This window comes from Corapipo altera, unplaced genomic scaffold, assembly GCF_003945725.1.
Source record: "Corapipo altera isolate COAL_440 unplaced genomic scaffold, ASM394572v1 24b, whole genome shotgun sequence".
NCBI classification, from domain to species: domain Eukaryota; kingdom Metazoa; phylum Chordata; class Aves; order Passeriformes; family Pipridae; genus Corapipo; species Corapipo altera.
The window spans coordinates 11,182,877-11,195,047 of record NW_020884888.1 but is presented as its reverse complement, the minus strand read 5'-3'; the positions used below and the strand labels follow the sequence as shown (position 1 = coordinate 11,195,047).

The 12,171-nt window shown below is 41.1% G+C and overlaps 1 protein-coding gene across 8 annotated transcripts in view; it reads left to right on the top strand.

Annotated features, from left to right (window-relative positions):
• Positions 1 to 12,171, top strand: part of IKZF1 (IKAROS family zinc finger 1) — a 109,374-nt gene that overhangs the window by 2,084 nt on the left and 95,119 nt on the right. For 2 of the 8 annotated variants that reach the window (XM_027643996.1, XM_027643997.1), the window contains exon 2: positions 1,825 to 1,905. The exons of the other annotated variants lie outside the window; for them this stretch is intronic. In XM_027643996.1, the coding sequence (XP_027499797.1) occupies positions 1,884 to 1,905 (22 nt within the window). In that variant the 5' untranslated portion in view covers positions 1,825 to 1,883. The remainder of the gene's footprint in view (positions 1 to 1,824; positions 1,906 to 12,171) is intronic. 8 annotated transcript variants of the gene reach the window in all.

Below are 12,171 nucleotides of genomic sequence, written 5' to 3'. Positions count from 1 at the left end.
CAGTGGGTTATATGACTACCACCTTGCTATTTTTAAGTATTCTTTTTTGTTAAAGGGACTGAGTCGTCTTTTCTTTCAGGTATTTATGGTAGTTAGGAGCTGGAAAATAATTGTTCTGATAAACCGTATGAGTAATACTTGGATGTAAGGTAGACTTAATGATGTGGCCTAAAGCCTTACCTCTTCTTCTTCCAAAGACATGATTTTAAAATGATGGCAAAAAAGCCTCCTCAAGAGAGACCTGTCCATTTGGCATTCTTACATCCAGTTAAATATTCTGATTTATTTGTGTTATAACTTTATTTAATTGTGGTGAGGCCAACCAGCAGAAAGGCTGTTTCTGACTTCCATGGGCTTGGAACAGGAGACATTTGCTGGCAGATAGATCAGGTACTTGAACCGTGTCTGCACTGAAATCAGAGCCAAAGGAATAATATCACACTATCATACCAACTGATAGAGAAGACTGCCCAGCTAGTTTCTCACTAAAGAGGCAGAATTCATGCGATGGAATCCCGAGAGCAGTCAGTTTGCTACAATCTGACTGCTTTCACTTACTTACGCAAGTAAGTGAAAAAGAACCGAACAAGTGGATTGGTAGCTAGGTGCCAGAGAGTAGATAACTGCTTAGGATAGTTCTTCAGTGGGAAACTTAGTTATTTTTTAAAGAAATCCATCTTTGTAGCCAAAAAAGGAAAATATTACAAAAAAACAAAACAAAAAAAAGAGCAGGGTTTCCCATAAAGCTGTTCTGATAAGCACATGGGATGCATGAAGGGATCACATGGAATTGAGGTGGTTTGCATCCCTCCATACCGAAGTGCCAAAGAAAGCCCACAACTCAGCAGTTCCCTTCACATCAGAGGAATGCTGGGTTGGAGTGAAGCCAGCATAGTAGCTCTGTTATGCTGTCTGTCTGGTGAAAGAGGAGCCACGGCCAGAGATGTGCTGTATAAAGATTCTTCCCACCGGCAGAACCAGCAGAGCCCAGAGCGAGCTGTATGGACTCCGCACAGCAGTTGGGATGTGCTGTGAATGATCACAGCTCCAGCTCTGTCTTGATTCAGCCAAGCTCGAGTGCCCAATAACACTGTAACTAAGTCAGCAAAGGGTCAATTGACGTGGGCTACACGGATCTGCCCTGCAGTCCCAGGGGCAGCCGGAGCAAGCCTGTGCTGAAGTCTCTGTTGCTGTTGCGGCACCCCTGGGCTTAAGCTGCCTTGGTTAGGTCAGTCCATGCTTAGATGGCTATATCTCCGCCTGCAAATGCAAACATACCCTGTGAGTTATTAGAGGGGCTCCCTCGCACCAGTAATTCTGGCTCAATGTCAGTTGTTCCTCTCAGCCATACTCTAGCATGATCCCACCAAACGCCAGTCCACACTGCAAAATCTCAGGTGTACTGGAAACATTGCTGTAGTAAAATGAAGTGTACTCTTCATGTTTTCTTTTATTATCTCAATTTCATTGTGAAAAAAATCTAAAATTTCTGGTTTATCTCTGAGATTTGGCTTTCTTCTTTGTTACTGTGTTTGGTTTTGGCAAATTATAGGAAAAGAGGCTCTTGACGATGAACTTGTCCTTCCTAGCTCTAAATACAAGTTTCCTCAGACTGCCTATCTTTTTAAGATCAACTTGACATAGGTTTAATGCTAGTACTGAACAGTGCAGTGTTTTCTTTCTGTTGAACAGGAGAGAATTAATGAGCAAAAGCATAGCTCAAAGGCTCAAATTTTTATCAGAACCCTATCTAAATTTTAATAGCAGAAATTGTTAAAAATCCGCTACCTATTGAGATTTTCTCTACTTCCTTTTTTCAAACAGGCTGATGTATTTCTAGAAAAATCTTTCCCACATACACTTCCTATTCCAAACTGAAAAGAATGTGGCACAGATTTCTTCTTGGTAAGTGTGTACACAGGCAAGTTACTTGGCTTCCCTTTTCAGGGAAATCTCTGCCTTTGTTTAAAAGCACATGTTCTCTGAGCAGATTATAACTTACATTTTCAGGGTACCATCTGTGCTTTAGCTTGTAATTCCTGGAGGAGATGAGGTACACTTATATGTTTGTGTTAAATTTTCCAAACTTAACATGCGAGAGGGTCAGGCTGTTCTTTCACTGAAAATTTGAGATTTTTCAACTTATAGAAACTGATTAAACTGCATTTTATCCTGATGATCTGCAACCAAGTTTGATTTTCTTCGATCATGCAGATAAATATTAATGATAAGTAGAACCAAACAAAGAAATAGATTGGTATCTTGTCACTCGAGTTCTTGATCTGAAACCTTGTGGTCAAGCCTTTGCCCTTGGTTAGATTCATATTTCATCCATAGTTTCTGTATTTATGACAGAAGGGTAATAAGAACCTCTGCCTCTTGATACCTCCTCAGACAGCTATTTGAAATAGTTACTCTCGCAGCACATATTTTGGAGGGGAGGGGACAAAGAACAGAATCTCATCAATTGAGAATTTGATTTATTTTATTTTAAGAAGGTTTTCCTATTGTTATACAAATATATACATAATATTTATAAATGTATATATACACAAATGCAATTTCACACTTTAGACAACGCATTTATTGGCTTTAATGCATTGAAAAATTGCGATTTAATTCAAAGGGATTTTCTGTTTATTAAATGAAATAATATCTTCCTCTTCTGTGTGTTTTAGCATCCACCCTTTGCATCACAGAGACAGTTTTCAATATTGTGATTTTTCTGTTACTAGCTGTCTCACTGAACAAAACTAGAGTATGTGAGAACTCTTACTGTAAACCAGAGATTTCTGAGCAATATCATATTCAAGAATTAGGCATGCCTATAGAGTGTCTTTTAGTGGTCTAATGATCATTACTGTTGCAGTGGAGGAAATTACTATATTCCTTACTCAAAACATTCCTACAAAGTCAAGCATGACTATCAACGGTACATTTATTCATGCAAAAGAAGCCTACAAAATGTAGGTGTTCCCCTTACATCAGCTTATATCCTGTTGACAACTCAAATGACACTAGGCCCATTTATTAGTTTCTAGTGGTTTAACTGACAACTTTTGGTCTCATAAAATATACTATAAATACTATCTGTAGCACAGCCTTGCTGTTCAGTGGTACACCAAGTGTTCAGATGGTTGAGAATACTGTTTCCCAATGGGAAATGTGGCATTTGGCAATCGTTTATTCCGGTTTCCTTTGAGGATATGAAGGAAAAGTTTTACCAAAATAATCCCTGCATAAAAAGCAAGCAACAAAATGATTAATACCCAAGTGCTGGACTATAGAATGAATGCTAAAGTGCAAAATTTATTATACCTTAAAAGTAGATAGGGTGATTGCATACTTTTACCTCTACAGGGAAATACATGTTTGTGCTTTCCACACATGAGCTTGGTGGGAAAATTGCATGGGATTGATTTCATGAGTTTGGAAGTAAGCCCTGGTGTTGAGAATGACTTCACAGCCCCAACTCTGAACTCACTTGGCAATGTGGATGTAGGAACCTCTTGCTCCCAGTGAAGTCAGTCCTGCCAGTGGTTACAACACAAAGAGGGTTTGGCTCAGAAAGGACAAGTTGTGATATAATGAAGTCCTCTCATGGGGCAAAAAACCCCTGAATTTTTTTCATCTGGAACAGGACAGTTTGTAGAGAGGGAGGAAAAACAGCCCAAGCACTTACTCCTCTTGGTTCCTCTAGAGCTATCTCATCAGGAAAAACAGGGAAATGAAGAAAGACTGTGAAGTGCAAGTTCAGCCAATGCAAGATTTACACATCTGCTGAACTTTAACCTCGTTTTTCCAGTTCCATGTTCCTCCACTGCAGAGAGTTTATAGTTGATCTTTCTTCTTGGTCTCCTTCTTAAGAACATGAGGGTTGTGGGGCTGTGCTCTTATACTACCTTAGGCAGCAGGCAAGTTGCTTGGTGACTTTTGGCTAAAGCTGACATGATGTAGGGATCAAAAGCATGTTAACTTCCTACCAGCCATTCTAAAGAATTCATGTCTGTGCATAGAAAAGAGTCTGAACAGAGAGAAAGCAGAAAGAGGTTGGGTCCTGCCCAAACTAATGGCACAGTGCAGGTCACCAGGCAGCACGTGCTCATCGCTGGGGTGCCAACATGTGTCACACAGAGGCAGTCACTGAGCACACTGCCTCCATCACCTCTCGACTAAGTGGTCAAGGGATGTGGGAAGAGAGCAGGAGGAGGGGAGAGTGACAGAGAGGCACACAGGAAGGTCAAGGTGGCTTAGGAGGGGCTGGGTTTTGTAGCCCTGGGACATGTAAAGAATAGGGTACTTCATTCAAGAGGAAAAGATGTTTCATACTCAAAGAACCTCTTTTTTTAATCTATACTACATATTCTGGTTCTTCTTCACAGTTTCTTTTTTACATGACCTTTTCTCTGCCCACACTCATTAACCAAGCCTGTGACAGCATGGAGTTACTAGTTTGGGTGGGCTGTACATTTACCTCTGAAAGATTCTAGCTATCACTTAGAAAAATGAATTAAAACTCTCATGCGAAGATGCAGAAGCAATAAACTGAAACAGTTAAATGCTGATGTCAGAATAAGACATGAGACCACAACCACCTTTTTTCAGTCTCGGAGTAATAGCCTCCCTGCTGAAGCAAACAAAAAAATGTGTTGCCTATGCAGATAAGAGAACCTTAAACCACCTTTGAAACTGTGATTCAGCACACTGAAGTTACTACTATTTTACAAGAAGGTGCTGACTCATTTACTAACTGCATGCAAAACAATATAGAAGTGTCACTCTTTTTCTCCAGAAAAATTTAGACATTACTGTCAATAGCAATCACAGAATCACAGAATGGGCCAGGTTGGAATGGACCACATCATTTGGTCCAACCTCCCTACTCAAGCAGGGTCATCCTAGAGCACATGGCATAGGATTGCCATTAATCACAATCAGAAGTAAAGAATGGCCAGAAATGTCTTTTGGGATGGCAAATCATAGAATTGTAGAATCAGCCAGGTTGGAAAGGACCTCTGAGATCATCAAGTCCAACCCTTGATCCAACACTGCCGTGGTTCCTAGACCATGGCACTAAGTGCCACATCCAATCTCATCTTAAAAACCTCCAGGGACAGACAATCCACCACTTCCCTGGGCAGCCCATTCCAATGCCTGATTACCCTCTCTAAAGAAATTCTTTCTAATATCTAACCTAAACCTCCCCTGGCACAGCTTAAGACCATGCCCTCTTGTCTTGCTGCTGGTTGCCTGGGAGAAGAGACCAACCCCCACCTGCCTACAACCTCCTCTCAGGTAGTTGTAGAGAGTGATGAGGTCTCCCCTGAGCCTCCTCTTCTCCAGGCTGAACAACCCCAGCTCCCTCAGCCTCTCCTCATAGGACTTGTGTTGGAGTCCCTTCACCAGCCTTGTTGCTCTTCTCTGGACCTGCTCCAGCACCTCAATATCCTTCCTGTCCAGAGCTGGACACAGTACTCCAGGTGTGGCCTCAGCAGTGCTGAGTACAGGGGCAGAATCACTTCCCTGGTCTTGCTGGCCACACTGTTCCTGATCCAGGCCAGGATGCCATTGGCCTTCTTGGCCACCTGGGCACACTGCTGGCTCATGTTCAGCTTCCTGTCAATCCAAACTCCCAGGTCCCTTTCCGCCTGGCTACTCTCCAGCCACTCTGTCCCCAGCCTGTAGCTCTGCAGGGGGTTGTTGTGGCCAAAGTGAAGGACCTGGCACTTGGCCTTGTTGAACCTCATCCCGTTAGAATCAGCCCAACTCTCCAGTCTGTCCACATCTCTCTGCAGAGTCCTCCTGCCTTCCAGCTGATCGACACTCCCCCCCCCGACTTAGTGTCATCTGCAAATTTGCTAATGATTCTATGCTCAACAAAGCTGACTGCCCTGTGTTGGGAATTACAAACAAATCCAATCACAGGTAACAAGAGAGGCACCTGTTCACTGTGGTTCTAGAAGCTTGTTCTTTTGTAGTCTGACGAGGAAGAAAAGGGACTGATCAAATTTTGAATGTTGTCCCAAGGAACCATTAGAAACAGAGAGAAGGTAGTCAGAAACAGGTTCGAAGGTATTCTCTCTGCTGTTTCATGATTTTTAAGATAAACAGACAGGTCAGGTCAATGGTCAGCTTTTTTTTTTTTCCCCTTCATATCAGCAAAGAGATTAAGTCTGTCCCTGCAAAGATCTACAGAATTTAGGAAATGTCTATAAAAATGTATTTCTTAAGATTTTTACTGTGAGGCTTTTTTCATCAAAAATAACATGGTAACTGAGAGTTAAATTTGTTCAGATTTCCTAACAGTGAATGCACTAGAAATCTAGGAAATGCCAGTTAAGCATTCATTAGTACCTGGACAGTCAGCCCCAGTTGATGCAGCATTCAGCATTGCGCTTTGATTCTATCCAGGTGAAGGATACTGCCCGTTCAGCACATGACCACCCATACTGCAAACCTCCAGTTACTTCCACACACATCCAAATTGACTCCAGCTTCAGTAATGTGAGATATCATACGAAAAAATGGGCTTGCACTGTGTGAATGCAGAGGGTGCCTGGAAGTTTTGAGCTGTTTGAATATAAAGGCAGTGCTGTGGAATCCTCCACTACCTGTACCTTGCTTCCTGATTTCACACCTCCTCACAAGTTAAATACCCATTCAGTAATTTTGAAGCCTACCTGTGGTTTCCTTGTCTTTTAATAGAAAATTTATTGGAATGGATGCCAGAGCAGTACTGTAGAGAGATGCTTGGCTACACATTTCTGGGTTTGTATAGTTGGTAAAGGCATTTTGTCAAAACTGGCATTGTGTCCATGTGAGACAACTGCAATTCAGTTTGTGTACAAGGATGTGGCCCTAACTAACTCCAAAAATGTTTTGGAAAGAGATGAGCTTGCTTTTATAGGTAACTTTTTGGATGAAACTCTTTGAGAATTTGAAAGCAAAGACACGTGGTAGAATTGTCTCATGCTCCTTCCCCAAGACTTAAATAATATTCACCTCAAAACTGCTTTTCTTTCTTGTAAGTTAAACCAAGGCAGGGCAGGTATGGAAACCATGAGCAATGATCAATTAGCAAACATTGCTCTTGTTCTTCCTCTAGATCATACCCAGGGAAACTGTCTCCTCAGCAGACTTGGGCAGTGGACTCAAAGTGCTTGCTCTGCATCTCTCAGAGTAGGGCCTAAAATTGCATTTTCTGTATTCTAGCTGAGCAATTTATTTAATATGTGTAAAATGATCCTACTACTTCCATTTTTTCTTTTGTATAGGACTCACTATGCTAAAAGCCGCTGACTAGAAGTAATATGAATCCCACCATGGCTTGGCGGGAGTGAAGCGTGTAGCTGCCCAGAGGAATCAGGGGTCTAGCAGTTGTAAGGTGTGCTTGGAGATCAGGGCTTTGCCTGGATGAAACAAAAGTATCCGTAGGGTTAGTTAGATGTTGAGTGTAATGGATGCCAGTAGCATATATATGCTGGATTTGTGTGCCCCAGTGTCTCCCATGAATCCAGCCCAAAGCTTTCCTACATTGCCCTGGCAAAGTGCCTCGAGTCAAACCAATTGAGAGATGAGAAGCTAGGCTACTTTTTATGCTTTTTGCTTAAAGTTCCCTGAAGTGCTAATTATTATATGGCAATAATAACTCATTGGTCTATTTACAGGACTTTTCATCATTAGAGCCCAACATTAGTTTCAGGGAAACTAAGGCAAAAAAGCACATATTTGTCCAAATTCTCACATCTAGTGAGGCTTAACACTAAAGGCAGCTCTGCTTTGTGTATTGACTTTTCTCTCCAATGCCCCCAAAGTCTGACTTTGGAACTCAACACTTAAAATTTGCCTGTATTGCACATTCCTGAAGACTTGTATTAGCTAAAAATGAGAAAGACCATGAACTATTGCAGCAAAAAAAGTCTTCATTGAAACTGGAGGGAAGTTGGACAGCAAATTCATTGGACCAGGATTTTAATGCCAAATAAAAAATGCCTACTTTCCCGTATGTATATGATATATAATTGTAGTTGTATAATTGTATGACGTTGCAGAGCTACGTGATACTTTATTTAATCCGCTATAGGAAATACATAAGCAGAGGACAGTTTTCACTGGAAGTGTTTCACACTCAGGTATTTGGCAATACAGACATAGAGGTGCACACAATGTCCTATGCATTTGGATTTCATGTGGTCTAACAGGAAACAAGACAATGGAGAATCATAGCCCTCCTCCACACTCTCAGGAGAGACATAGAAACATTAATCTAGTATTAAATCTATAGTATAGTGATTTTATTTTTCTTTTTGTGGAGGGGAGATTGTTTTGGAATGTCCTCTTTCCATAATTTATTTTGAGAAAACTTATTAAGCACTGATTTTCAAATCTGACCTGTAGTTAATTCCTCAGGTGTATGGCTATAATGAAGCTTATTCCATCATGCCCTTGGTCTTCTCTTTCTTTGGCAAATCTACTTTTTTATTTAATTCTTTGCCCATCATGTAGCCTTTCAGTATTGTCTCATTAAATAAGTGAGTCTGTTGTGGTTCTTGCAATGTTTCTAATTCTACTAGCTGCCAGGAACTGCTCTGAACATCAGTTAAAGCCTGATTCTTTAATTTCATTTTTTTTTTTCTGTGTCTGTTCTTTGAAAACAGTTGCAGCTGTGTGGCTTCTGCACATTGTTTTTATTACCTAAAGACCTAAAGATACAGTGTATTTTCTCCTCTGGTGATCTGCTACCTGGCCTTTTCATTCTCTCATTCTTTGAAAAGCTTCTGCCTCTGCTTCCTGCTGAAGATGCTTCTTCCCCGCACCCCTGATGTAGTTTCCCACTATGCCTTGTAGCATTCAATCCAGAGCAGGAGGCACTAAAACTGCTGTAAAGGCAGGAAAAGCTGCTGCCGGCTCACCAGCTGTGGAGGATCCCCATGAAGAAGGAGATTCTCTGGGGTGAAAACTGGAAGATGGAGCTCTTGTGGTTCCACTTGCGCCTCACAGTCAGTATTAAAGGATGCAGCTAGATGGAGAACCCAACTAAATTTTATCTTGCTGGAGGAGTATCTATTTGAAGAATAATGTGGTGGTAATTCAGAATGTAACTTTGGCTGATGCCTCTGTTGAGCTTTGCTTTCACTGTTTCACATGGTCTCTGTGTGACACTTACACAGGCAAAAATTAGGTGTTGCTTACAAAGAATTTCCAGACCAAGGGTAATAGGGGGGTTTGTTTCCTGGAGATTAGTTTATAGTTGGTGTGACTCAACTCTGATAAGATCGGCTTATAAGAGGGTAACTGATCATGATTTCTGATTGGTTTTTTTCTTCTTTTTTCTTTTTAATTTCCTTAAAGGTCTATTTTTGACCCAAAGTGCTATTTTATGGCTTGAATTTGTTCCTAGAAAAGCCTGAATGCTACTGCAAGTCAACAGCTGAAGGGTTGGATTTTAAAGGACGTCCTCATAACCTGTGTATTAGCTCGTCTTTCACACGGCTCACTGAGATGACAGTGTGCTCAGTCTCACATTGTATCTGTGCTTCAGAGAAAGCCTGTTCCTGAATATCTCTGCTCTGCAGGTCACTGGATAGGCTTTTGCTTTCCACCTCAAGAAAAAGAGTTGCGTTCAGAGGCAAGGGTGTAGTCTCAAGCTACATGAGACCAATAGCTGGGTACTGCCATAATCCAAGTTTAAGGCACCTTATTCCTCAGTGTTGCTTCACATAAGTCTGTATGTATGAAGTAGGGGGCTTAAAGGTCCATGGGTAATGCAGAAAGGAGGACTCTTCAATTGGGAAAAGGCTCAGAGGTTAGTGCAGAGCTCTGTTTGTTTCAATGGGAGCACTTTTGAGCTGAGAAAGCTGTCACTGCCGAAATTTACCAATATTGCCACAGTAGTTAAGGGTGAGAAACTAACCCCAACGCTGCCATGCATATGTGTTAGGGTGCTGCAAACAACTACCACAGTCCTTTTTCTGGAAATGCATGTGGTGTATGAGGAAGGCAGTTTACACGTGATCTCTGTCAACCAAGGCTGTTTCTAGTGCAACCAGAAGATTCACAAAATTATCAAAAGAATTTTGGGGAAAAGAGTTAAAAACCCAACAAAATAGTGGATTTCTGTTCCTGAAAGAAAATGTTTATGTGCAAATTGTTCATTTCTGGTAAATGTTTGGAGCACGGAGTAGATGAGAGAAAATGGCTGGAAAGGAAAAAATACAACACGTGAAAAAAATTCAGATTTTGAAATCTGCTATTAGAAAGCTTTTGCTTTATGGTTTGGTTTGGTTTTGTGCTTTTTTGGTTTTTTTTAATGGGTTGATTAGTTTGGATTTTTTTGTTAGTTCCTGAGGATGAAAACAGTTTTCCCAGTAAAATCTGTAGTGGAGTGATACTGTGAGAATTGGCATTAGTTATATGATACCTATAGTAAGTGATGTTTAAGATAAGCACTTGAAAGCAACTTCAAATTTAGAGTAATATGTAGTTTTTATTATAGGCACCTTTTCCTAATGGAGATACTAAAGCACTGTGCTCATAGTTAAAGGGCCATTCAGAGATACGTAATGGCTCCAGTTTAGGAGTCACCCAGTAGATGAGGGTATACTCTGAAGTATTTACATTGAAACTGTTGATATTTAGGAAGAGCAGCTTTTTCTAAGGCAAGTCTGAATGTGCTCCCTTCCAAGTAGGGTCCCACCTTCTGCCCACACAGATTATGTGAGAAGTGTTTCAGCACCTTACTATATATAGTCAAGAGTTCATACTCTCCTGCCAAGGTCAGTGGGAGGTGCTGAAACTGAGATGGGGGAGGAAATGAGCCGTGTGGGAGCGAGCTGGTGCATCCTGAACCTAGGAGGGACTGGGAAGACATGGGTCAGCTTTGGCCGTCACATCCAGCAAACCTCTCAGTGGGAGTGCAAGGGAAAGAGTTGGTGCAAAAATAAGTGTTGCTAATACTTGTGTGGAGGTGGAGTGGGGCATTTACTTTAAATGAGAAGCTTGAGCTGCCTGAATGAAGCTGCAGGGGAAAGGTGGGACTGAAAGACGCTGGTTAGAGGAAATTGTGAATATGCTTGCAGCTCCCCTTTGTGAGCTGGCAGAGTTGTGCTGGGACAGTCTCCCTATGGGTTGGGCAGAAATGACAAACGAGTCATGTATTCCAGTAGTCGTATGCGATAGGAAAGTTCCCATGGTTGAAAGCTTTGTCATGGCTGGATTAATCTGTGACTTGTAGTGGGCATTACTGTTATAAACTATATAGTTGACCAGATAATATTCCTCAATTCCCAGAACTTTCCTCCCTCCAAATTGAAATCTGGTAATAAAGGAAGACACAAATTTCAAGTGAATTTTTTTAACAGTTTGGTGGGTTTGGTTGGTTGGGGTTTTGTTGTTGGTTTGGGATTTTTAATTGAAAGTTTCTACCTTTCTTACTTGCACTGATATCTATCTTGAAGGGCTGAGTGCTTCATAAACAGGGGCAAAGGAGAGCCTACTCTGAGCCTCTCTCAGCATTGGAAACTCAGGGACAAATGATCTGCATTGGGGTAAAGTGAGTGGTGTGTCAATATTTTTTTGGATGAGACCTTCAATTTATTCTCTCTGTAGATATGTTAAGTCTGATGTCTAACCACAACCACTGAACAAAGAATAGAGCAGCTTCTAGGTAACTTGGCATGTGCTTTTCAGAAAGAAATTCTTTTTCTCAGGCAGTTGAGATTCCTTCTGTGAGGAAAGAACATTAATCATCTAATTTTACAATGGGAAAATGCTTTTGGTCACAGAAGAAAAGCTAAAGGAGGAACTGGACACAAGTTTTCTCAGGTGAAAAACCTTTCTTTCCTGGTTTGTCTTAGAACTCAAGGAAAATTTGTGAGTTATGAACCAGGCTCCACTGGGTTGGGCAGTACCCACTCCCAACTCCACGAATCAAGCAGCTTTAGGATGTCAAATTTTGTATATAATTCATATTGCAGAAGAATACAAATGACTGGCATATTCATTGGGTAATTTTTTCTTTCAAACCCAATGCATGAAAAATGAGTTGATGTATTGGACAAAAGACTATGTTTCAGAATTAGAGAAGAAAAAAGGAAAAGTGGGGGAGAAAAGAGGAACTATTTTATTAGGCTGAAACTTGCATTCTGTATTTGGCATGTATTTCATTATCTC